Source organism: Gorilla gorilla, chromosome 6, assembly GCF_029281585.2.
Source record: "Gorilla gorilla gorilla isolate KB3781 chromosome 6, NHGRI_mGorGor1-v2.1_pri, whole genome shotgun sequence".
Taxonomy (NCBI): Eukaryota; Metazoa; Chordata; class Mammalia; order Primates; family Hominidae; genus Gorilla; species Gorilla gorilla.
Genome location: NC_073230.2, coordinates 8,162,961 through 8,189,235, shown reverse-complemented (window position 1 = coordinate 8,189,235; position 26,275 = coordinate 8,162,961). Strand labels below are relative to the sequence as shown.

At 54.2% G+C, this 26,275-nt stretch overlaps 2 protein-coding genes across 8 annotated transcripts in view; one reads left to right on the top strand and one right to left on the bottom strand.

The window, feature by feature from the left end:
- Positions 1–6,361, bottom strand: part of DNAAF5 (dynein axonemal assembly factor 5) — a 59,269-nt gene extending 52,908 nt beyond the window's left edge. The window contains exons 1-3 of one of the 2 annotated variants that reach the window (XM_055346668.2): positions 5,732–6,361; positions 3,383–3,592; positions 3,097–3,281 (exon numbers count right to left, since the gene is read on the bottom strand). In XM_055346668.2, the coding sequence (XP_055202643.1) occupies positions 3,097–3,281; positions 3,383–3,592; positions 5,732–6,326 (990 nt within the window). In that variant the 5' untranslated portion in view covers positions 6,327–6,361. The remainder of the gene's footprint in view (positions 1–3,096; positions 3,282–3,382; positions 3,593–5,731) is intronic. The other variant, XM_063708317.1, reaches the window with a different exon arrangement.
- PRKAR1B (protein kinase cAMP-dependent type I regulatory subunit beta) overlaps positions 5,330–26,275 on the top strand; it is a 182,061-nt gene continuing 161,115 nt past the window's right edge. Inside the window, exons 1-2 of one of the 6 annotated variants that reach the window (XM_031013428.2) lie at positions 5,330–5,457; positions 21,787–21,985. In XM_031013428.2, the coding sequence (XP_030869288.1) occupies positions 21,809–21,985 (177 nt within the window). In that variant the 5' untranslated portion in view covers positions 5,330–5,457; positions 21,787–21,808. Of the gene's footprint in view, positions 5,458–5,740; positions 5,838–6,014; positions 6,033–20,014; positions 20,239–20,536; positions 20,555–20,744; positions 20,880–21,786; positions 21,986–26,275 lie in introns of those variants that run through there. The other 5 variants (XM_031013427.2, XM_055346669.1, XM_004044995.4 and 2 more) reach the window with 5 other exon arrangements.

The following is a 26,275-nucleotide window of genomic DNA, read 5'->3' as shown; positions in this document are numbered from 1 at the left end:
AAATAGATTAAAGACCTCAATCTAAGACCTCAAACTATGAAACCACTAAAAGAAAACATTGGGGAAACTCTCTGGGACATGGCCTGGGCAAATGGGATCACATCAAGTTAAAAAGCTTCTGCACAGCAAATAAAACAATCAACAGTGAGGAGACAACCCACAGGATGGGAGCAAACAGCTGCACAAATACCCATCTGACAAGGGACTGACAACCAGAATCCATAAGCAGCTCAAACTCAATAGAAAAAAATCTAATAACGCGATTTAAAAATGGACAGATCTGAATAGACATTTCTCAAAAGAAGCCATACAAATGGCAAACAGGTACTTGGCAGGAACTTGACAAACACTCATCTCTGAAAAGCTGTCCATGCATCCCCAGTCTCTCCTGTAACATCTGTTGTTCCTGGAAGGTCTCTCTTGACAAGAACAGGCCTGGTGGCCTCACCAGCAGCACACATTGAGCAGGAAAACTGCAGCAAAGCTGAGCAGCTGCCGACTGCAGGCCTGGCGACAACCAGGGCACCCCTGCAGGGCGAAGTCCATCAGTCACCCACCTGAGGGCGGCACAGGGCAGTTTGTTCAAGGCCTGCTTCACAACTGCACGGCCATACGTCCGTCCTGCCTGCCTCGCCGGGGTTCTGGGTGTGGTCAGTGTCCTGGGCTCGGAGCTGCAGTCATGTGAGCGTGGGGAGATGCATTAGCCCCTGCCGCACTGGGACACCCCCTTTCCACAACTTCAGACACCATCCCGGGGCCTAAGGCTCCAGGGCGGCTAGACCGCCCGTGTCCTGACCTTGCTCTGAGGCTCACCTGGTTGTGCTACCTGAGTGAGCTCTGAGGCCTCTGAGCCTTGTAAGGAGGAGATGAAGTTATTTCTGGGCCCTTCCAGTGAAGTTCAGTGATTTAAGCCGAGTCTAGCAGGCTGCTGGAAGGTTTCCTACGAGTCAGAAGGCAGTCAGGACCTTCTGTGCAGAGAGGATGGGGTCCCAGGGCACCAGTCCCTGGGTTGTTGAGGGGGTGGAGGTGTCTGCCAGGAGCCCACATGGAGCTCCAGGACGGGGTCGCAGGGCTGATCAGAGTAAAAGGGGCAGCACCGTGACTCCACACGAAACTCACGTGAAGGGCCGTGCAGGGTCTGCTAATAGGACGCAAACCCCATTGGGAAGAAACGGGCCATGCTGGAAGAATTGTCTTGGGCCACACATAAAATAACACTAACACTAATGATAGCTGACAAGCTAAAAGAAAAAAAAAAATCACAAAAAAAATCTCGTAACATTTTAAGAAAGTTTATGAATTGGTGTTGGGCAGCATTCAAAGCCGTCCCGGGCCGCATGTGGCCCACGGGCCGCAGGTTGGACAAGCTTGCTTTAGATCAACAATCTGATGTCAGCTTTCTAACAGACAGCTACTGATACAGAGTAGGCTGCTTATACATAGCTACCAATACAGTTATAGCATTTATAGGCAGCTATCGACACATAGTTATGGTATTTTTAGAGTTACGGTACAGTTATACTGAGTTACACCGTTTAGAGCTAGCAATAGAGTTCCAGTATTTACAGAGAGTGCTCCACAGAGTTCCAGTATTTACAGACAGCTATCGATACAGTGATGGTATTTTTAGACAGTGACGGTATTTTTAGACAGTGATGGTTATTTTTAGACAGTGACAGTAGGCTTACACCAACAGCTATCAGCTATGGAGCTTCAGTATTCACACAGAGCTCTCCATACAGAGTCATCACACTGTTTTGAGGAGTAAGACTTGGCCCATGACACAGACATCACTTTCCTTGTGGGCCATGCTCTGCCTCAGGCTTAAGGAAGGTGGGAGAGAAAAACCAGCCGGCTGCCTGCACTTCTTGCTGGGCTCTGTTCTTGCCCTGGCCCCTTGAACTGCCCTCCGCAGCCCAAGTATTTAGCCAGTGCCAGAAGTGCCTGCTGCAAGTGCCTGGCAGCATGGACACTGACCCCGCACTCTGCCCACTTTCTCCCCACTGGGCAGAGCCTAGTGTGCTCAGGGGCCCTCTGTGCTGCCCGGTGCTGAACCCACGCCAGCTCCAGGAGGGGCCGGCCAGCGTACACGGTGACTCAACTTCCGCTGGCCTGATGAGACCAAGGGGGTGAACAAAGGCTCCTGGTGGGAAAGGGTCCCCCTGTGTCTCTGCGCACAGCCCCTAGGCAGCCACACTGCTGCTGGAGGGAGAGAGCCTGAGAATGAAGCCTGGCCATGGAGGCAAAGCAGGGGTGTCCTGAGCAGGTGTTGTGTCACACCTGGAGCCGGCCCTACGGGTGGACCCCAGCAGCACAGACGAGGGAGCGAGTCAGGGCTTCCGTCCTGGCCCCAGAATACACCAAGTGACTCTTCAACTCACCACCTTCAAGCCACTTCTCATCAGGAAACCTACCTCTGCAAGGCTGAAACCTGGAACCATGCACAGTGAAGAAGCCACACACAAAAATCACATGTCTGACTACAATGACAGGTAACTCAGAGACAGAAAGATCAGAGGTCACTCAGCTTCCCCGGTGGCCACAGTGTGTAGCATTTTAGCAAGTCACTGGGGCCTCAGATCCAAGACATGCCCTCCAGGCCAGATTCTGCCAGCAGTAAAGCCAACACTCAGCCCCATCTGTAGGACTCCTGCCTGCCTGCCTGCCTGCCTGTCTCTTGGTGGGTTCCAAAGCCCAACGACATAATTATCCCCAACAAACCAACCCCGACTCCACTCTTCTCCCAGTCCAGGTCCACCAACCATGGTGGCTTTTCAGGAAAGTGCGTCTTGATGGATGGGAGCACTAAGGAAGCTTCTGCAACTGCTGCAGTGCACACTGTGCCTAAGAGACAATAACTACACAAGTCATCCTTTCTAACATCCTTGGAATTCATAACATCAAACATTAAAACAGTTCAGCTCTCTTCTAGTTTTTCCAAGATGTGAACAGGAACGTCCTGTGACTAGGAATAATGAAAGGACATTTGGTGCATGCAGCACTCTGAAAAAAGAACAAGTGAGTTAGTTAAAAACAGCACGTCAGCCCGCCTGTGGTGGAGAGAGGAACAGACTGTCCAGGAGAAACACCAGTTACCTGCGGGACGTCATCAAACAGTCGCTGAGCAAAATGGGAAAGCACGTCGTCCACGGACTTCCCGTTGCCACAATGGATCGCTGCGCCTGTGGCTTCAATGGCGGCCACACGGACCTTCCAGTGCTGGTGGGAGATGGTCTGCATCAGGGGCCCGATCAGAGACTCCGACTGCATGTGGAAGTGGTCTGAGGGACAGGGAGGCCCCCAGTTACCAGAGCTGCTCCCACACACCTCGCCCAGCTCTGTGGGCTTCCAGAGGACGGCTGCCTGCCTGTGAGTTCCTCACCTCCCTTCCTCTCCCACGCCAGGTCCTTGCTGCAGGAACAGTACACAATCCAGGCTGCCAAGCAGAGCTCTGTACCGCCCGGCACAGGAAGAGGCTCAGGGACAAGCGTCCCACCCTGATGACACCTGTGCAACCCAGGGACTAGGGAGGACCAGCGGTGAAAGGCTGGGGGTGCAAACCCATTGTGGCTGAAGACCGGAGAGCCTGGACCTGCTGAAGCCAAGGTGGAGGCCTGAGGGGGACACTGGCCAGAGGAAAGAAGCCGAGCCCAGAGGACAGAGGCGAGGCCACACTCCCAGCCGCACCCGAGACGAGACCCCAGGCTCCTCCAGGAAGCTGGGCCAGCACCACTCCAGGCAAAGCCACTGCACTTCCTATTTGTAAAGTCCCCGCAGAAAGTCAGAACAAGAGGTGGCAGGCGCCTGTAATCCCAGCTACTTGGGAGGCTGAGGCAGGAGAATCGCTTGAACTCAGGAGGCGGAGGTTGCAGTGAGCCGAGATCGCCCCACTGCACTCCAGCCTGGGAGACAGAGTGAAACTCTGTCTCAAAATAAAGAAAAAAAAAAAAAAAAAAAAGTCAGAACCAAAGGGTCTCTGGCATCCAGGCCGCCTCTTGCCTCAGCTCTGCACTACTTAGGGCCCGTATGGGAAACGGCTATTCCAATGGGACTTTGGGTGAGCGCCTCAACCTCTCTGCCGTTGCCCAGTGTGACCGAGGCCAGAGGTGAGGCCCCCCATCCAGGGGAGAGGAAGGCCAGAGGTGCTGGAGATGAGGGGATGCTCCAGGCAGAGGCACAGTCCCTCACCCCACAGCAACCAGTGAGCACGTACCCCGGCAGGGGACAGGAGGGCCAGAGGTGCTGGAGATGAGGGGATGCTCCAGGTAGACGCACAGTCCCTCACCCCACAGCAACCAGTGAGCACATACCCCAGCAGGCTGTGCTTGGGGCTGGGGCACAGGTGGGCACGGTGCTGTCCTGTGGAACTTACGGTCCAGGGAGGGAGCTCGTGGGGCTGATGCACAGACTGGGTAGGGAAGTGGTTGAGGTTGAAGAAGAAATACATTAAATGCCAGGAATTCTCAATGGCCATGTCCATCCAGCCCAAGGTTCTTCCCCAAGCTCCACAGGAGTTCTGGACCATGTGAAATCCAAAGTTAACCAACGTGGAAATCTCGGCATTTCCCCAAGTCCAGCTCTTCCTCTACTTCTGGAATCTATTCTCCACGCAGCTGCAGTGATCTTTTAACAACCTGAACTCGGGTCTGTTACTTCTATTGACACCCCCTGCACTTCCCACTACATTCAAACCATCACTGGGACATCACTGGGACGGCCTGAGCTGGCCAGATCCCTCACTGCTTTCCTGCTCCCTACGGATTACAGCATCAGTGTTCCCTCCTTCGGAAAGCCTTCCCGCCAGCAGGAAGCAGGCGCCTGCTATCATTCCACATCCCAGCCAGGGGAGGGAAAGGGCAAGACCCTGCAGGAATGGCCAGCTAAGGAAAGGGAACGACCGGATCAGATCAGAGCTCTAAAAAAGATGGGGAACGTTATAAAGTGGAGGGGAAAAGCGGCCTCTTTCCACTTAGGACAGTGGTCCAAGCCAGAGCGGGAAGGCAGGGGAGTAGGATGAATGGGACAGAAAGTGAAATGACCAGAGCAGAGTCTCAAAGCGCGTGCCCTCAACCACGTGCAAGTCCTGCAAGCCCCCGAGGAAAGGAAAGGGGGCAGCTATCAGGGCACACCCCACCCCAAACCGCCTAACAGGAATTTCTGCGGTGGTTTCCAGGTATCTGGACAGAAGCGCTGGCTCGTGGGCCCGGGTGGGGTGGGGGGGGGGGGCTCAGGCAGGGAGGAGGGTGGGAGGTGAGGGTCGCGGGAGGGCGGCGTGCAAGGAGGAGGATGGCACAGGATAGGCAGGTGGAGGGGGCACAGGGAGCAGGCAGGTGGGGGGCGGGGCTTGGGGCGTGGAGGGTGGAGGCGGGGAGCAAGGGGACAGGGGAGTGAGGTGAGTGAGGGCCAAGCAGGAACAGGGGTCACGGGGCAAGGAGCACGTGGCAGCGCAGGAAACAGGTACGTGGGGGTAGAGGACAAGGGAGCGGGTGAAGGGCGCGTTGGTGGCGGGACGTGAGGCAGGGGAAGCAGTGGTGGTGGGAGGAGGGGGCCGGGCGGGGGGCTTTGGGGCAGGCGGGTGGGGGAAGCGGCGCATGGGGGGTCCGGGATGTTGGGGGGTGCGGGCGTGGAGGGGGGCGGGGCCGAGCCGCGGGGGTTGTGAGAGGGGCCGCGGAGGTGGAGGTGGGGGTGAGAGTGTGGGGTGGGGTGTGGGAGCGGGGCCCGGGGTGCTCACCGGGCGTGGCCTGCGCCAGGGCGGCGGCGCAGCTGCAGCTCTCGCGGCGCACGGCGGCGAAGGGGTCGAGCAGGGAGCAGCGCAGCGCGCGCAGAGCGTCGTCCAGGTGGGGCGCGAGCGCGGCGCCGCACAGGTCCACGGCCAGGCCCAGCAGCTGCACAAGCGCCAGGCGCAGCTCCTCACAGGCCTCGGGCGGCCGGCGCGCGGGCTCGGGGCCGGCCAAGCGCGCGGCGAGCGCGGGCAGCAGGCGCGGCAGGGCATCGCGGGGCCGCGCGGCGCGGCGCAGGCCCAGATCCAGCAGGTGCACTGCCAGCGCGCGGCAGCCCTCGGCGGGGTCGCTCAGGCAGCGCAGCAAGCGCGGCAGCAGCAGGCGCGCCCAGGGGCCCTGGAAAGCGGTGGGGTCGGCGGCAGGGCCTGGCTCCTCCAGCGCGCGCCGCAGGGCCTCCAAGGCGCGCCGCCGGCCCGGCTTGCTGTCGGCCTCCAGCCCCGGCAGCAGGCGGCTCAGGGTGCGGCTCAGCTCCACCGCCTCGGCCGTCTCGGCCCCCTCAGCCGGGTGTGGGGCCGCCACGGCCTCCGCCACCCCTAGCGCCGCCATTTTGCCCGCGTCGCCGGTCACTAAGGGGAACGGCGCTTTCGCGACTCTCAGCGCAGATTACGGCAGCACTTCCGGTCCGCGCTGCGGGCGGGGCGCCGGGCTGCTTCCTCCCCGCCGGTGCGCACGTGGGCCTATCCCCTTGTATTGTCGTGCTCGCCCACTGTCCCGCTCTGTCGCCGGAGCCCCCGCCAGCCGGCCTGCTGGGCCTTGCCCTGTCCCCATTGTACAGATGGGGAAGGTCTCGGGAGGGTGCAGCTCGCCCGGGATGCGGCTCCTGGGCTATAGGCCTGGGCCTGCCCCTAGGGAAGCCTGCCCTGCAGCCTAGAGGGCTTGGAGAAGGAACCTGGGTGGTCCCGCTTGGGACCAGGGTAGCCGAGAAGCCCCTGTTTGAGCCGCCTAGAGCCCCTCTGGCTTTGGGAAGGTCCGTTCCAGGAGGGAAGGGCGCTGGTTCTGTGGACTGGATCCCCCTGTGGTGTAAGACAGGTGCCTGGTCTGGGCTTCACGTGCAGCCTGTGATTAGATCTCAGGCATAGCCGCCCAATAGGTTCGCCTTACTCGCTGCCCAGGTAGAGCCAATTTATCAAGACGGGAATTGCAATAGAGAGTTTAATGCATGCAGAAACTGGCTGCATGCAGAAACTGGCTAAAGGACACTGGAGCTTTATGGCTCAAACCAGGTTCTGAAAATCCTGAGACGGGTCATTTAAGGATAATTAGGCAGGTGGGGGCCAGGGAGAGGACAGTGCTTATTGGTCGGGTTGGAGATGAAACCATGGAGAGTCAAAGTTGATTGTCTTGCTGTCTTCTGTTCCTGGGTGGGATCACAGAACTGGTTGAGCCAGATTAGTGGTGTGGGTGGTGGCACCTGGTGCATCAGAATGCAGAGTCTGAAAAATACCTCGAGCACCAATCTTAGAGTTTATGATAGTGGTGTTATCCTAAGGAGCAATTGGGGAGGTTTGGAATCTTGTGGCCTCTAGCTGCATGACTCAAACCACAATTTCTAATCTTGTGGCTCATTACAAAAGCATTCTGGTCCCCAGGCAAGAAGGAGGTTGGCTTCAGGAAAGGGCTGTTATCATCTTTGTTTCAAAGTTAAACTATAAACTAAGTTCCTCCTAAAGTTAGCTTGGCCTACTCCCAAGAAATAACAAGGCAGCTTGGAAATTAAAAGCAAGACAGTGTTTCACAGTAGTGACCTTGACTATGGACTTGAGTGGAGACAGAGGCGCCTAAACAGCTTGGAGTCGGAGTTGCTGTGAGCCCAGCCTGGAACGCGAGTTTGACAGCACTCACTGCAAACCAGGAGTCCCCAAGTCTGGTTAGCCAGGCACTTCTCATCTGTGACCATGCACTGAGTTTTCTAAAGGCAGAATGTGTGTAATTTTAGGACAGAACTTCAAGTTTGACTTTCTTTTTTGTTGTTGATCTTCGTGTTGCAAAATGGTGGTGTTCGTCAGTACGTCTTTTTTCTTTTTTTTTTGAGATGGAATCTTGCTCTGTTGCCCAGGCTGGAGTGCAGTGGCGCGATCTCCACTCACTGCAGGCTCTGCCTCCCAGGTTCATGCCATTCTCCTGCCTCAGCCTCCCAAGTAGCTGGGACTGCAGGTGCCCACCACCACGCCCAGCTAATTTTTTGTATTTTTAGTAGAGACGGGGTTTCACTGTGTTAGCCAGGATGGTCTCCATCTCCTGACCTTGTGATCCGCCCACCTCAGCCTCCCAGAGTGCTGGGATTACAGGCGTGAGCCACCACGCCCGGCCCATCAGGACTTCTGAAAAGTTGTTATGTAGCATATTCAGTAACCTTCATTCATTGTTTCCTCCAACAGGCATTTGTTTGACCAGGCACTGTCTGCAACATGTGGGACAGGATGACAATAATGTAGAAACTGGCCATGGTCCCTGCTCTCCCAGATCTTAGGGTCTTGCAGGATGAGATAGCCCTTAATGGAAGGATAAATTAGTACGTGTTTAACCGTGGTGGTCCTGAGAGAATGAGTGTCAAGGGATGTTGAACTAGACTTGTAAGGCTTCCCTGAACAAATGGTAGCAGAGGTGAAATATGAAGAATAAGTAAACACAGTGTATTAGTCCATTTTCATGCTACTAATAAAGACATAGCCGAGACTGGGTAATTTATACAGGGAAAGGTTTAGTGGACTCACAGTTCCACATGGCTGGGGAGGCCTCACAATGATGGCCGAAGGCGGGAAGGAGCAAGTCACATCTTACATGATGGCAGCAGGCAAAGAGAAAATGAGAGAGCCTGTGCAGGGAAACTCCCCCTTATAAAACCGTCAGATCTCGTGAGACTTATTCACCATCATAGAAACAGCACAGGAAAGACCTGCCCCCATTATTCAGTTACCTCCCACTGGGTCCTTCCCACAACATGTGGGAATTGTGGGAGCTACAATTCAAGATGTGATTTGGGTGGGGACACAGCCAAACCATGTCACATAGCCAGGTGAAAGGGCAGAGGTGGGAGACGGGGAGTGTTGGAGAGAGAGGAAATAGCATGAGCAAAGGCCTCATGGGAGTGTTACGGGCTGAATGGCGTCTCCCCAAAATTCATATGCTGAAGTCCTAACCCCCATAGTTCAGGAAGTGATCCTGTTTGGAGACAAGGTCTTTGCAGACGTGATTGAGGTGAGATGAGGTCATGAGGTTGGGCACTCGTCCAATATGACTGCTGTCCTCATAAAAGGAGAAATTTTGGAGATAGACGTGCATACAGGGAGAATGCAGTATGAACATGAAGAGAGACCTCAGGAGGAGCCAGCCCGTACCCTGATCTTGAGAAATCAAGTTTGTTTCATTCAGCTGCCTAGCCGGGTGTGCTTTGTTACGGCAGCCTCAGGTAGCAAACAGGGAGGGAGGGTGACCCTGGTCACAGGGGAGCAGGCAGGGAGTGAGCAGATGGGTGGGGCCAGGCCATGGGGGCCTCTGTCCTAAAACATGGCGGACTGAGGATTTCAAGGTGGGAGCATTGGCAAGATCGAGTCTGCATTTTTCAAGGACCCCTTTGGCTTCCGTTGAACGGATTGGTCGGGAGCCCTCGGAAGGCTGTGGCAGTGAGTGCTGAAGACGAGAAAGAATAAGCGCTTGAATTACAGTGTGGGACTTCACTTTTCCTTGCTCCTCCCATTGAAATACAACAAAATACCCTGCACATAGCAGGCGATGAGGAAAGGAGCTTGAGAGTTGACAGACGGGCTGGAGACCTCTGGACTGGAGGAACAGCAAGGTGGTGGGTCCCCTGGGTATTCTTTTTCTCTCATGTGTTCCTGCACTAGTCCCCAGGAAAGCCTGTGGCCCAGAACAGCCAACAGGCACAGACAGAAATTCTCCAAGGAAAGCCTCCTCTCTCTGGCCAAAGCCCTGGGAAAGGGGACGCCCAACAGAGACCTAGAGGGTAGCTGCCACCTTCACCCCACAGTCTGCTTTCAGGGCCGATTTTAAAGCTGCTGCAGGTGCATTAACCTGTGCTGTGCAACTGGGGTTCGAGTGGACAGTCTGCACTGCACAGGTAGTGTCAGAGGAGCCTGAAATCTGCCCTTCCTCTCTTAGCACAAAGAGACCCAGAACGAGCATGTTCTGTCCTGACACAGCAAAAGGTAGCCCAGTGACACCAGGTGGCCCAGGGAGGTACCTTTCAGCCCTGCAGGCAGCACCATGGGAAATGAGCAGCAGTTCCAGGAGAGCCAGAAGAATAAAGCAGATGAGGAGGGCAGTGCCAGGGCTCTGAAGACGAAACTGCTGTTGGAATGACAGACCACAAAAATAGGCTGCAATCTACACCCTGGACCTGAACAGAGCAACTGCCTGGTAGAATAGAGTAGGACAAGGAGTCTGCAAACATCGTAACCCAAATGTCCAGGATACATCTGGAGATCACTTGTCATACCAAGAACCAGGAAAGCCACAACCTGAACATGATAAGGTAACGGATGTGAATTCCAAGATAGGTCACATGTTGGAATCATCTGCCAAGAATTTTAAAGCAGAGTCATAAGAACCAGCCGGGCGCGGGGGCTCATGCCTGTCATCCCAGCACTTTGTGAGGCCAAGGCGGGCAGATCACCTGAGGTCAGGAGTTTGAAACCAGCCTGGACAACATGGTGAAACCCCATCTCTACTAAAAATACAAAAATTAGCCAGGTGCGGTGGCTCACGCCTGTCATCCCAGCGCTTTGTGAGGCCGAGGCGGGCAGATCACCTGAGGTCAGGAGTTTGAAACCAGCCTGGACAACATGGTGAAACCCCATCTGTACTACAAATACAAAAATTAGCCAGGCGCGGTGGCTCACACCTGTCATCCCAGCACTTTGTGAGGCCAAGGCGGGCAGATCACCTGCGGTCAGGAGTTTGAAACCAGCCTGGATAACATGGTGAAACCCCATCTCTACTAAAAATACAAAAATTAGCCAGGCGCGGTGGCTCACACCTGTCATCCCAGCACTTTGTGAGGCCAAGGCGGGCAGATCACCTGCGGTCAGGAGTTTGAAACCAGCCTGGACAACATGGTGAAACCCCATCTCTACTAAAAATACAAAAATTAGCCAGGTGCGGTGGCTCACGCCTGTCATCCCAGCGCTTTGTGAGGCCGAGGCAGGCAGATCACCTGAGGTCAGGAGTTTGAAACCAGCCTGGACAACATGGTGAAACCCCATCTGTACTAAAAATACAAAAATTAGCCAGGTGTGGTGGTGGGTACCTGTAATCCCAGCTACTCAGGGAGGCTGAGGCATGAGAATTGCCTGAACCCAGGAGGTGGAGGTTGTAGTGAGCCGAGATCATGCTACTGCACTCCAGCCTGGGTGACAGAGCAAGACTCCATCTCAAAAAAAAAAAAAAAAAAAAGGCTGAAAACTCCCCCAATTCAATGAAAAACATGAATCCACAGATTCCAGAAGCTCAACAAGCCTTCATAGGACAAGCCCTCCAAAAACCCCATACTAAGACACATCACAATTAAACTCCTGGAAACTAAAGACAGAAGGAGGAAAAGTACTAACTGACAGAGAGAAATAATGCCTTGCCTAGAGAGGAACACCAGTTTGAATGAAGGCAGATTTCTTAACCAAAACCACAAAAGGCCAGAAGGAAGTGACCTGCCATTGTTCAACTGTAAAGGGGAAAGAGCTGTTGACTGTGAGTCCTCTACCCAGCAAAACTATCCTTCAGGAATGGAAGAGGAGTAAAGATATTCTCAGACAGGCAAACTAATAGAATTTATTGCTAGCAGACCTACCTTTAAGGAATGCATAAAGGATACCCTATAAACAGAAAGGTAATTTTTTTTTTTTTTTGAGACGGAGTTTCGCTCTTGTTGCCCAGGCTGGAGTGCAATGGCATGATCTCAGCTCACTGCAACCTCTGCCTCCCAGGTTCAAGCAATTCTCCTGCCTCAGCCTCCTGAGTAGCTGGGATTACAGGCATGTGCCACCACGCCCGAGTATTTTTTTATTTTTAGTAGAGACAGAGTTTCTCTGTGTTGTTCAGGCTGGTCTTGAACTCCTGACTTCAGGTGATCCGCCTGCCTCAATGCCTCCCAAAGTTCTGGGATTACAGGCGTGAGCCACCGTGCCCGGCCCAGAAAGATAATTTTAACAGAAGAGGGCTGGGGCCTCCAGAAAGTTGAGACAATGGACTGGATAAAAACAGAAGTCAATGTCACTGACCATCTTTCACCTTATGAGTTTCTTTAATCATATGTGATGATCGAAGCAAAAATTACAACACTGATGTGGTGTGTGATGTATGTGGAGGAAATATCTACAACTAGGTATTTAACAGTGAGAAGGGTTAGGGACTTAAGTGGAAGGAAGGTTTGTCCACTCACTCAAGGTGGAAAATCACAGATGCCGATAGACCGATGGGTTGCATATGTATATGGTGATATCCTCAAAAATATAATGTGGAATTCTAAAAAACATTAAGGTATCCCACAGTAAAGCATGAGAGAACAAACAGCTGATTAAATGGCAAGTGTAAGCTCTAATATATCACTAATTTAAATGTAAATGACCTAAACACACCAATTAGAAGACAGAGGTTCACCACGTGGATACAAAACCTGACCCAACTGTATGATGTCTACTATATGCTGAAGCTCACTTCAAACACAATAACATAGGCACATTGAAAGTAAAAGGACGGCAAAAGAGTATCATGTAAACATAAATTTTAAAAAGTAGGAGTGGCTGTTGAAATTCCTTGGGAAAAAGAGGGACATTACATAATGATAAAAGAACCCACTGGGAAGATAACAGCAATCCCAAATGTGTGTACAGCAAATAACAGACCTTCAACATGTATAAAGCAGAAACTGATAGAGCTGAAAGGAGGAAGAGACAAGCCTGCTGTTGCAGTTGACGACTTCAGCCCCCAACTCAGCAGCTGCTAGAATAACTAGGCAGATAGTCATTAAGGTATAGCAGAGCAACACCATCAACCAACAAGATCTAATTGACGTTTGCAGAACACACCACTCAACAATCGCAGAATTCACATTATTTTCTAGTGTCCTCAGAACAGAGATCAAGATATACCATATCCTGGGCCATAAGGCAAACCTTAGCAAATGTAGAAGACTTGCACAGAGGGCTGGGCGCGGTGGCTCACGCCTGTAATCCCAGCACTTTGGGAGGCCGAGGCGGGCGGATCACCTGAGGTCAGGAGTTCAAGACCAGCCTGGCCAACATGGAGAAATCCTGTCTCTACTAAAAATGCAAAAAATTAGCTGGGTGTGGTGGCACGCACCTGTAATCCCAGCTACTCTGGAGGCTGAGGCAGGAGAATCACTGGAACCCAGGAGGCGGAGGTTGAAGTGAGCCAAGATTGTGCCACCGCACTCCAGCCTGGGCAACAAGAGTGAAACTCCCTCTCAAAAAAAAAAAAAAAAAAAAAAGACTAGCACAGAATGCCTTCTCTGACAATAATGGAATCAAACTTACCATCGACAGCATATAGCAGGAAAATCTTCACACATATGGAGACTAGACAATTATTCTACTCAGAAATGGAAAGAATTGCTGCATGCAACTTGGACGAACCTCTAAAAGATTATGCAGATGAAAACCAATCCCAAAGGGATATTTTGTGTTTTGTTTGTATGACATCCATAAAGTAACAGAGATGGGGAACAGCTGACTGATCTCCAGGGGCTAGGGATGGGGTGGCGTGATTATTAAGGGTCACTAGGAGGGAGCCTTGTGGAGTTGGTACAGTTAAGTACCTGGATTGTGGTGGCAACTGCATGAATACCCAGAGGGGTCATGACCTCTCTCCTTTCCCCAGACACACTGCCAGACGGAATAGCTATAAACTGGATGACAGAAGCAGGGCAGTAGGACAGGAGGGCCAACACGTTACAACAAATGAAACAGGCCTTGGAATGCTGAGACGGGAGAATCGCTTGAGGCCAGGCATTCACGTCCACCTGGGCCAAATAGTGACACCTCATCTCTACAAAGAAATATTAAAACTTAGCTGGATGCAGTGACTCACACCTGTAGTCCCAGGTACTTGGGAGGCTGAGGTGGAAGGATTGCTTGAGTCCAAGAGCTTAAGACCAGCCTGGGCAACATAGTGAGACCCCCATCTCTACAAAAAGAATAAAAAATTATGGCCGGACACAATGGCTCATGCCTGTAATCCCAGCACTTTGGGAGGCTGAGGCGGGTGGATCACTTGAGCTCAGGAGTTTGAGACCAGCCTGGCCAAGAGGGTGAAACCCCGTCTCTACTAAAAATACAAAAATTAGTCGGGCGTGGTGGCAGGCACCTGTAGTCCCAGCTACTCGGGAGGCTGAGACAGGAGAATTGCTTAAGCCTGGGAGGAGGAGGTTGCAGGGAGCTGAGATCAGGCCACTGCACTCCAGCCTGGTGACAGAGCAAGACTCCTTCTCAAAAGAAAGAGAAAAAATAATAAGCTGGGTGTGATGGGGTGCACCTGTAATCCCAGCTACTCAGGAGGCCGGGGTGGGAGGATCACTTGGGCCAGGAAGGTTGAGGCTGCCAAGAGCTATGATCATGCCACCGCACTCCAGCCTGGACGACAGAGCGAGACCTTATCTCATCAAAAAAAAAAAAAAAAAGCCTATAAAAGAGATGAAGTTCTGTATGTTACCAAAATGAAACAGGAACAAGAAGTAGGTAAGAGAAAAGGTCAGGGATATGGAGAACAGAAGCAACAATGCTAGTATCTGTTGAATAGATGTCCCAGGAAGGCAGAAGAAAAGTGGGGAGTAGGAGGTATTTGAAGGGATAATGAAGGCACATTTTCTAGACTTAAAAATGGGTCAGGTCAGGTGCGGTGGCTCACGTCTGTAATCCCAGCACTTTAAGAGGCTGAGGCGGGTGGATCGCCTGAGGTCAGGAGTTCGAGACCAGCCTGGCCAACATGGTCAAACCCCATCTCTACTAAAAATACAAAAATTAGCTGGAAGTGGTGGTGCCCACCTGTAATCCCAGCTACTTGGGAGGCTAAGGCAGGAGAATTGCTTGAACCCAGGAGCCAGAGGTTGCAGTGAGCTGAGATTGTGCCACTGCACTCCATCCTGGGTGACAGAGCAAGACTCTGTCTGGAAAAAAAAAAAAAAAAAGAGGCTGAAGCAGGAGGAGATATATATATATATATACACATACATACATATATATGTATGTATATATGTATGTGTGTGTGTGTGTGTGTATCTATAAAGCTTCTCCCAGTGAAGGCCTGGGGCCGGCTGTCTGTGGGTCAGGAGTCCAGGCATGGCTTTACTGGGTCCTCTGAAGGCTGCAATCCATGCTGGGGCTGCATTCTCATCTGAGGCTTGACTGAGGAAGGGACCATTCCCAAGTGCACTTGGTTGTTTCCAGCATTCACTTTCTTAGCTGTGGACTGGAGGCCACCCTCAGCTCCTGGCCACGGGGTCCTCTTACAGCCACTGATGACACGGCAGCTGGCTTCCTCAAAGCCAGCAAGGGAGAGAGTCCCCCGGCAAGGCAGATGTTGCCATGAATCATATGTGATGCCCACTCCTCACCTTTGCTGTACCCCACCGGGCAGGGGTGAGCCTCAGGACCTACACACACTCAAGGGGAGGGTACCCCACAAGCCATGAGCACTGGGAGGTGGGGACCCTGTGGCCATATGAGAGTGCCCGCCACACCCAGGAGCCATGTGTAGAGAAGACTATTGAGGTTTGTGGCAAAATTTCCTGTGAAATTATGCATCCCTTACCTACATAGTGAACAATGCAAAACTTGAATATTAGAGAACATTGTGTGTGTGGGTGTGTGGTTTTGAGGCAAGGTCTCACTCTTGTTGCCCAGGCTGGAGTGCAGTGGCGCAATCATAGCTCACTGCAGCCTCGAACTCTTGCGTTCAGGTGATCCCGCCACCTTAGCCTCCTGTTCAGGTGATCCTGCCACCTTAGCCTCCTGAATAGCTGGGACTACAGGTGTGCACCACCATGCCTGGCTAATTTTTGTATTTTTTTGTAGAGACAGGGTCTTGCTCTGTTGCCCAGATTGGTCTTGAACTCCTGGACTCAAGTGATCCTCCTCTTTTGGCCCCGCAAAGTTCTGGGATTGCAGGCATGAGCCACGATGCCTGACCACATTGTTCTTTTCTTTTCTCTTTTCTTTTCTTTTTCCTTTCTTTCTTTCCTTCTCTCTCTTTCTCTTTCTTTCTTTTTTTGAGACTGGGTTTCACTCCTGTTGCCCAGGCTGGAATGGAGTGGCATGCTCTCAGCTCACTACGACCTCCGCCTGTTGGGTTCAAGTGATCTTCCTGCCTCAGCCTCCCAAGTAGCTGGGACTACAGGCACGGCACCACACCTGGCTAATTTTTGTATTTTTTGTAGAGATGGGGTTTCACTATGTTGCCCAGGCTGGTCTCGAACTCCTGGCCTCAGGTGATCTGCCTGCCTTGGCCTCCCAAAGTGCTGGGATTACAGGTGGGAGGCACCGCACCCGGCTGGAGAATAATTATTACTGTTCACGGTTCTTGGGCTCCTGCTACGTGCTGCATGCTCCACGCTCAGCCTCTCAGCCCTCATTCCTCATATATCCACCTAGATTTGAGGGTGAGTGGCCTCTCCCATCAGCCACTATCACATGCAGTTTCTCCTCTATCCTTAGCTCAGGGAGCATACGGACGTTGCGCAGTGAATGCAGCTGGCTTGGGAAGGCTCAGGAACCGCACCCAGGAAGCCCACCTACAGATCCCACCTCAAACCACGACACGCTGCAGCCTCCCCAGTGGCCAGAGCAGCTTAACAAAGCATCTTTGTTTCCTTTCTGCACCCCAGAAAATAGCTGTGTTGGTCTCTTTGCCATGCAGAGTGAATAAAGAATAAGACAAACACCATCCATGCATACTTGGTGCTTTTGACCTAGCAGGGGAGACAGCAATTAAGCTGGCAGCCTTGCCGTCATTATTCAATTGCACGTGTAATGAGAGCTACCAAGGAGAAGTCCTGGGAGCCCCGGGCCCTCCGGAGGCAGTGCTGGCGCCTTAGGGAATTTCCCTGTGTAACGTTTTGGTTGAATCTTGGAGGGTGAATTGGAGCTGACAGAGCAAAGTATAGAGGTGCGAGGTATGTGGTGATTGGGAAAAGAATGTGGCTTTGGACCGGGTGCCGTGGCTCATACCTGTAGTCCCAGCACTCTGGGAAGCTGGTGGGAGGATTGTTGGAGTCCAGGAGTTCGAGACTAGCCTAGGCAACATAGTGAGATTTTTTTTTTTCAAAAAGAAAAAAAAATGTTTTTAAGTACCAGGTGTGGCGGTGCGCACCTGTGATCCCAACTACTCTGGATGTTGAAGTGGGAGGATGGCTTGAGCCCAGGAATTTGAGGCTGCAGTGAGCTATGATCACACCACTGCACTCCAGCCTGGGTGACAGAGTGAGACCCTGTCTCAAAACAACAACAAAAAGATTAAAAAAAAAAAAAAAGCATAAAGAATGTGGCTTGGCCGGGTGCGGTGGCTCACGCCTGTAATCCCAGCACTTTGGGAGGCCAAGGCGGGCGGATCACGAGGTCAGGAGACCGAGACCATCCTGGCTAACACGGTGAAACCCCATCTCTACTAAAAATACAAAAAATTAGCCGGGCGCGGTGGCGGGCACCTGTAGTCCCAGCTACTCTGGAGGCTGAGGCAGGAGAATGGCGTGAACCCGGGAGGCGGAGCTTGCAGTGAGCGGAGATCACGCCACTGCATTGCAGCCTGGGTGACAGAATTAAACTCTGTCTCAAAAAAAAAAAAAATGTGGCTCTTTGGTTGGAGTTCTGCAAAGCATGGTCATTGTAAGTACATTTAGTCATGATGAATCCTACAGGCACATTCTATGGGTGAAGTAAGACCCCACAGGGCTTAGAAATGTGAATACCTTTGCTGAGAAAAATAACCTACCCCAGGGGGTAGGTCCTTCCCTATGGGGAGATACATGATTTACTGGGACTTCTGAATGGGTAACCTAGTCACCAGCAGCACATTTTCAGTTGAGGGCATAGCTGCTTGGGCACACTGTCACACGTCAGGGTTTGTCACCGCGTGGCAGGGTGGCGACCGACCTGTTGAGGTCCACGTGGTCTGATGACCAAGCACAGCTCCTCTGAGCTCACCAGACCCCTCTCTGTGTCTTCATCCAGGAGCATTTAATGGGGTTGTCAGTGTGTGTTTTGGGGGGATTGTGTCAGATCAGTGGTGTATTCACTTGGATGTTCTCAGTGGCGACTAGCAAAAAGCCAACGGGCTCAGGGAGTAGTAGGAGGCATTTATTTATTATTTATTTATTTTGAGATGGAGTTTCGTTCGCTCTTTTGCTGCCCAGGCTGGAGTGCAGTGGTACGATCTCGGCTCACTGGAGTTCAAGTGATTCTCCTGCTTCAGCTTTCTGAGTAGCTGGGGATTACAGGCGTGCACGACCATGCCCGGCTAATTTTGTATTTCTAGTCGAGACAGGGTTTCGCTATGTTGCCCAGGCTGGTCTTGAACTCCTGACCTCCAGTGATCCACCTGCCTCTGCCTCCCAAAGTGCTGGGATTACAGGTGTGAACCACCGCATCCGGCCAAAGGTATTTATTGATGAACATAATTGGGAAGTCCAGATACGGGAAGGGCCTCAGGTTTGGTTTGAGGACGGCCGTGGCTCCGTTTCTCTAGGATCCTGTTTCTTCCCACTTCTGTGTTGATTTCATCCTCTGGGAATGATCAGACAGTGAGCAGGACACTAAGGAAGCGTCTGTCCTTGGCTCAAGCCAGTAAGGCTGAAGCAAGAGAGGCCTGGGAGTCAGGCAGAAACTTGTCTGCAGGTTGGGATGGTGGGGGCCACGCCTCGCACTCCTACCTGAACCAGTCTGGAGAGGGAGTCCTTGTGAGGGGTGGGGGCCACTGGAACAGGGATCTGAGTGGCGGGGAGAAGTGTGAAAGTGAGAGGCAGTGGGAGCTGCCGTCGTGGCAATGAGGAGAGGAGCTCAGGAGACGTCACAGCTCAGTGGGGCCAGGGGCCGCATGTCTGGCGGGCTACGTGCATGCTGCCAGCCCCCAAACCTGGGAGATCCTTGTCTCAAAAGAACACAGGCAAGGAGGCTCAGCCTGAGGAGGTGTTGCAGCAGAAGGAGGGCTTGTGTGTGCGCCTCGGGATCAGAGGGCTGTCCTGTGAGGTCAGCCAGAGAGGTGCCTCCACTCTCCTCTAGAGGCACGGTGTGGGGGAAGTCTTTACAGGGAGTCTCCAGAGAACCCCAGGACAGCCCGGGAGAGAAGCAGCCAGGCCTGGAGCATCTGCCCCCCAAAGCGAGACGTCGCCTTGGTTAGGTGGCACCTGGGTCTTTTTTGCTGTCCTCACCAGTCTACCCTGGAGGAGCAGGAGTAATTGGAGGAGGAGGAGGAGGGAGTGGAGGGGCCGCGGGGAGCACGTGATGGTACTGCTGCTCAGCAGCAGCTCCAGGCAGGCCAGGGCTGGGAGAGCCAGAGGTCTGAGTGGGTTGTGGGATGGAGTTCTGATTCAGAGACCAGGCCTGGATCCCTAAGAAAGTCTCAGGACAAACGCAGGTCTGCCTGAGACGGGGCTGGGGCCAGTGGGTGCTGAGGGTGAGGGCTGAGGACCAAGGACCTTCGTGTTTGACCCCCGAGGGTGGCCTGCTTGGTTTACGTTCACCCTGGCAGGAAGAGGCTGAGGCAATGTCAGCCCTACTGGGGAGTGTGCTCGGCAGGGCTGGTGACCTGTGTAGTGCCTGTGCAGGCAGGTGAGTGGGAGACAGCTGAGCAATGAACAAGAAAGCTGGACAGGTGAGTGTGGACCAGGTGAGCATGGGAGGGCTGAGTGAGAGACGGTGTGTACAGGTGAGTGTGGACCAGGTGAGCATGGGAGGGCTGAGTGGGAGACAGTGAGTGTGTACACGTGAGTGTGGACCAGGAGAGCATGGGAGTGCTGAGTGGGAGACGGTGTCTGTGTACAGGTGAGTGTGGAAAAGGTGAGCAAGAGATGGGTGAGTGGGAGATGGTGTGTACGGGTGAGTGGGAGACAGGTGAAGATGGGGCAGCATAGTGGGAGACAGGTGAGTAGGCAACAGGGAAGCCGGGCAGGTGAGTGGAGGACCCGGGGGCTGGACAGGCGGGTGGAGGATCCAGGGGCTGGGCAGGTGGGTGGAGGACCCCGGGGGTAGACAGGTGAGTGTGCACAGGGAGGCAGGTATCATCTCCTTCACAGCTGGAACTGCCTACCCCTCTCCTGGCATTTGGAGCCTCTGGGGAGGGGAGATGGAGTTTCTGCCGCCACCCTGGCAGGATGGGGCAACGGTGTGCGGTAGGAGGATGAGGTTGATTCCCTTTCCTGCAGGGCTGGGCTTGTGGGTTAGGACAGTCACCAAGAGGCTCCTCCTAGGCCTCCGTGACCTCTGGATCCCCAAGAAAGGTGGGAAAGAATTTAGGAGGGTCCCGAGTTCCCACTGGGCATCGGGGTGAAGCTGGTGCGCCTAAGCGGTGGGAGTCACCTGGGGAAGCGGGGCTGGGCCCACCTGGCTACCCTCTCTGGCCGCTAAGGCAGAGTGAGACCCCAGGGAACGGGCGTGCTTGCTGGGTACGGGGTGTCCTGCAGAGGCAGGGATGTGATCCCCCAGGTGTGAGCAGCTCAGGCAGCCGCGGTGGTTGTGAACGGGGCGGGAGTGGGGGGTGCCCGGGCCATCACAGGCGGCCCCGCGGCCTGCACCAGCCGGAGTGGGCGACTCAGGGTCTGAGTGGAGGGGGCAGGGGGCGGCGAGAGCGGGGGGTCCTGGCAGCGATGGCCTGAACCTGCGCCGGTGGGGGATGGGGCGGGGGCGGGGAGAGCCGGGGGTGGGGGCCGGGGTTGGGGGGCCCGCGGGGAGGCGGTCGGGGGGAGACGGGCTGCAGGCCCGCGCGGGCGGCGTTGGGGGTGCAGCAGCTGCGCGCGGCGCGGGGGCGGGCGTGGAGGGCGGCGCCGCTGCAGTGCGGGGACCCGCTCGCTCGCTCGCCGGCCGTCCCCGCGCCCCGCGTCCCCGCGCAGCCGCCTCCTGGCCTCGGGCACCGCGCATCCAGGTACGCGGGGCTGGGCTGGGGTCTGCGCCGGGACCCCCAGTCCTGGGAGGCCCCCCGGGAATGCGAACATTTGGAAGGGTTCGGCCCCGCCGGGAGTGGGGCGCGCGGGGCGGGGCCGGGCCTGGGGCTCCCGGTCAGGGGTCCCGGGAGGGTCCTCGCCGGCGCTGAGGCCGGGTTTGGGGCGGGGGGCGCGGGGTCTCTGGGTGGGCGCCTTCCCGGCGGTCTGGGCACTCCGGGGGCGGCTCGGCGGGGGGCTGGGGTCCTGCGCCCCGCGGTGCGGTGCCGGCCTGGCCTGGCCATGGTGACTTCGCTGCGCGGCCGCCGCATTTGTTCTCCCACACCCCACCCCCCCCCGCCACCACCGCCAGCTTCCCTTGTTTACCTGCGTTTCTGTCTTTTCCTGTGCAGAGGCCCGCCCAGCCCATCCACAGTCTCACCCTCATCTCCCCCTCCCGTGAGGCCGCGCGCAGGGGCCCCCAGCATTCACATGTCACATAAGTGCCCCCAAAAAGGGGGGATGGAGGAGGGCGAGGCCCTGGAACCCCCCGGCTGGACCCTCAGGGCGCCGGGCCCCCCCACTCTTCCCACCCGGAATCCTCAGAACTGCAGAAGGGGCTTCTCAGCCGCGTGCACCCCTGTCTGAGCCCCCTTCACCCCTGCCTGAGCCCCCTCCACCCCTGCCTGAGCCCCCTCCACCCCTGACGGGGTCTGTGGGGAGGGAAGGCTCTGGGGGCCGTCACGTTTAACACCTCACCTGGCCCCACAGAATGAAAGATCTTTGACAAATGCAGAATCAGTGACTTTCTTCCACGCTCCTGGGAGAAGCCTGGTTCACGCCGCCTGCGTTTATCCGGCGCGCAACCCCGGGCAGCTCTCAGGCCTGGGGATCTGTGTGTTTTCTGGACAGGAAGGAAGCAGCCACCCTCGCCATGGCCTCCCCGCCCGCCTGCCCCTCGGAGGAGGACGAGAGCCTGAAGGGCTGTGAGCTGTATGTGCAGCTGCACGGGATCCAGCAGGTCCTCAAAGACTGTATCGTCCACCTCTGCATCTCCAAGCCCGAACGCCCCATGAAGTTCCTCCGGGAGCACTTCGAGAAGCTGGAGAAGGTGAGTGGCCCCCACCGCCCGCTGCTTCCCTTCGCAGGTGTCCTGGGGCAGAGGCGGCAGCCGGGGAAACCTTCCCTCCGTCCGGTGGTCCTCAAAGGCTGGGTGCCCCAGAGACTGTCTGCCGTCCTGCAGGCCCTTTCAGAAGCGCGGGGAGAGAGGCCGACCTGGGGCCCACCGTCCCTTGTTTGGTCTCCCGAGATTCATGCCCCCAGGCGGGGTCCTCTGAGCCACAGAATTCCCCCTTCGGCTTCCAGGGGGTTCCAGGTCTTCAGAGCTCTCCTGGAAGGAGGTGCAGGGTTTTAGGTCCAGGTGTTTCGGTAGCTTGTGGGGCTCACTGACAGTTTTCAGCCTAGTTACAGATGCTGTCACCACTTGGGATAAAATAGCTCCCACGGGGTAGCTCACACCTGTCATCCCAGCACTTTGGGAGGCCGAGGCGGGCAGATCACTTGAGGTCAGGAGTTTGAGACCATCCTGGCCAACATGGTGAAACCCCCTCTCTACCAAAAATACAAAAATTAGTTGGGTGTGGTGGCGGTGCCTGTATTCCCAGCTACTTGGGAGACTGAGGCAGGAGAATGGCGTGAACCCAGGAGGTGGAGCTTGCAGTGAGCCAAGATGGCACCACTGCACTCCAGCCTGGGCGACAGAGCGAGACTCCGTCTCAAAAAAAAAAAAAGGAAAAAGAAAATAGCTCCCATGGCTAAGGTGATGTGGGGTTTGAGGTCGAATTCCACATTGATCTTGCGGCAGTGGGAGAGGAAAGTACCCTTCGGCACGTGTGGTCGGGGAGAAGCTCAGGCCTGCTCAGGGTATTCTCTCCGGGAATGATGCCTCTCACCGCCTTCCTGGCCTCCTGCATCTGGGCTCTTTTCGTAGACGTGCGTGGCTGGGAAGTGGAGGCTGGGACAGGAGCCCCTGTGACACCCCCTGCTGCGTCCCCTCCCCCTCGCCGTGGGTTCCTCCTATCCTTGTTCTGGGCCCCACCCCAGGCTGTCTGCGTATCACCTAATGTTTCTCCTCTTGGTCCTTTTATCACAACCTAACTATCTCCTGTGCCCATCTCTCCTGGGGACCAAATGGGAACTTGGGAAGCCCAGTTCAGGCTAAGATCTGCCTTTGAGTGCCTGTGAGCCACCAGGTCCCCATCCGGCGGTGTTTATGCTTTCGACAGGGGCCTCCTGTGATCACATAGTCCTAACCCAGAGGAGTGAATGTAACTCTTCCCTTGGAAGCAGTCCATGCAAAAACATTTTAAAGTAATGCATATGCCTATTAAGGGAAATTTGAAAAGTTCGGAAGTGGAAAGAAGAGATAAAAACGCTCTGTAGTCCTCTCCACCGAATTCCCCCTCAAATGTTTTTATAAAAACGTAGTTGTAGGCCAGATACGGTGGCTTATACCTGTAATCCCAGCATTTGGAAGGTCGAGGTGGGAAGATCACTTGAGGTCAGGAATTCGACCTTGTCTCTCAAAAACATTTAAAAAGTTTGCTGGGTGTGGTGGCACCTGCCTGTGGTCCCAGCTACCCAGAGGCTGAGGTGGGAGGATCACTTGAGCCCAGGAGTTTGAGGCTGTGGTGAACCATGATCACACCACTGCACTCCAGCCTGGCCAACAGAGTGAAACCCTGTCCCAGAAATACATACGCATGGCTGGGTGCGGTGGCTCATGCCTGTAATCCCAGCACTTTGGGAGGCCGAGGTGGGCAGATCACGAGGTCAGGAGATCGAGACCATCCTGGCTAACACAGTGAAACCGCGTCTCTACTAAAAATACAAAAAATTAGCCGGGTGAGGTGGCAGGCGCCTGTAGTCCCAGCTACTCGGGAGGCTGAGGCAGGAGAATGGCGTGTACCTGGGAGGTGGAGCTTGCAGTGAGCCAGGATGGCGTCACTGCACTCTAGCCTGGGCGACAGCGAGACTCCGTCTCAAAAAAAAAAAAAAAGAAATACATACACACACACATGCATACACACATGCATACACACACATACATACATGCATACGTGGATACACATGTACATAAGTCTTAGTTGCAGTCACGTTATAGATGCAATTCGTATTTTGTATTTTTCATTTTTTATATATTGTTTAAAGACCTCTCTTTAAGTGACTGCATAATGTTATACTAAGGTTTTTCAACCTTTCCCCCGTGAGTGAATGGACAATTGAGTTGTTTCCTTTTTTTTTTTTTTTTTTTTTTAGTATTAAATATTGGGGCTGGTGGGTGCGGTGGCTCACACCTGTAATCCCAGCAATTTGGGAGGCCGAGGCAGGTGGATCATGAGGTCAGGAGTTTGAGACCAGCTTGACCAACACGGTGAAACCCCGTCTCTACTAAAAATACAAAAATTAGCCGGGTGTGGTGGCTGGCGCCTGTAATCCCAGCTACTCAGGAGGCTGAGGCAGGAGAATTGGCTTGAACCCGGGAGGTGGAGGTTGCAGTGAGCCAAGATGCGTCACTGCACTCTGGCCTGGGCGACAGAGGGAGACTCTGTCTCAGAAAAAAAAAAAAAAAAAAACTGGGGCCGGGCATGGTGACTCACACCTGTAATCCCAGCACTTTGGGAGGCCCAGGAGGGTGGATCGCTTGCACGCAGGAGTTGGAGACTGGCTTGGCCAACATGGTGAAACCCCATCTGTACTAAAAATACAAAAATTAACTGGGCATGGTGGCGTGTGCCTGTAATCCCAGCTACTTGGGAGGCTGAGGCGGGAGAATTGTTTGAACCGGGGAGGCGGAGGTTGCAGCGAGCTGATTGCAACATTGCCCTCCAGTCTGGGCAACAGAGCGAGAGTCTGTCTCAAAAATAAATAAATTTAAAAAAAAAGTATATGGGAGGATGTGTGTAGGTTACATGCAAATATGACACCATTTTATATCAGGGACTTCAGCATCCATGGGTTCTGGTTATCCTTGGAGATTCTAGAACCATCTCCCATGGATACCAGGGGATGACTGTACCACACACCGGGCATCTTAAACAGAAATGTCTCCTCCCACAGTTCTGGAGGCTGAAAGTCTGAGATCAAGGTGTAATGGGATGGCTTCTTCTGGGTCTGTGTGGGAGAAGGAGATCTTGGGTGGTCCAGGCTGGAAGTCCGAGATCGAGGTGTATTGGGATGGCTCCTTCTGGGTCTGTGTGGGAGAAGGTTCTGTGTCTCCCCCAGCTCTGGGTGGTGCTGGCGATCGTGGGTGGTCCAGGCTGGTAGACGCATCGCGGGTCCTGCCTTCATCTTCGCATGGTGTTCTGCCCCCTGACAGTGTCTGTGTCCAGATTTCCCCTTCTCATAGGGACACTAGTCATCCTGGACCAAGGCCACCCCAATGACCTCTTGTAACTTCCTCACCTCCGTCAACACCCTGCCTCCAAGTAAGGTCAACTTCTGAGGTTCTGAGGTTCTGAGGTTCTGAGGTTCTGAGGTTAGGACTCCAGAATGTCTATTTCTAGGGACACGATTCACGGATCCCAGCGGCCTTCTTGGGCGTAGGCAGGGCAATTTTTCTCAGGCCTTCCTCCAACAGCAAGCCTTTGCTAAGTGAAAATAGCAGGTTGCAAGACAGGATCTATGGTACAATTCCATTTTTGTCGAAAGGGTTGCCGACAATAATGTGTTATATGCAAAGAAAAAAATCTGAGGGGCGTCCACCAAAAAGTTGATAAGAGTGGTGTCTCAGGGCACGATTACAGGTGACTTTTGTTTGTTTTCTGCACTAGCTGATAGGGACAGGCCTTTGGGGAGCTTTAGTGAAGTCTTTGAAGTTGCATGCATGTTCTACATGTGGGTGCGTTTAACTGGGAAGAATTCCTCTTAGCTTGCGATGGATTCTCAAATGGAGCTGAGATCCCCAAATATAAACCAGCTAACAGGGCCCTAAAATTCCATGGAGTCTCATTTTCTGCTGCGTTCTCTGGACCAGTGAGGTGCTGTGGAATGTTTACAATAGAACCGGGAAGTGTGCCTCTGGGTAGGGCGGCAGCCCTGGTGGAGAGGGTGAGGTCTGAGCCACCCCCTCGAGGCCAGCCAGGGCTGAGTGGCGGGCAGAAGCCCCTGATGGAGGATTTTTCTTCGCTTGTATCCCAAGCAGGGTGCATGTTTGTGAGGCTTTCATAAAGCACCTGGGATAAAACACAGGCCGGCAGGGATGGCCCAGCTCTTGGAGTGCCGTCCGGGCTGGGCCTCTGGTGCTCTCTGGCCTTCGTGAGTGAGTTCTTCTATGGTGGAGACTTAAGCAGATAAAATATTCCTTATTTGGGCCGGGCGCAGTGGCTCATGCCTGTAATCC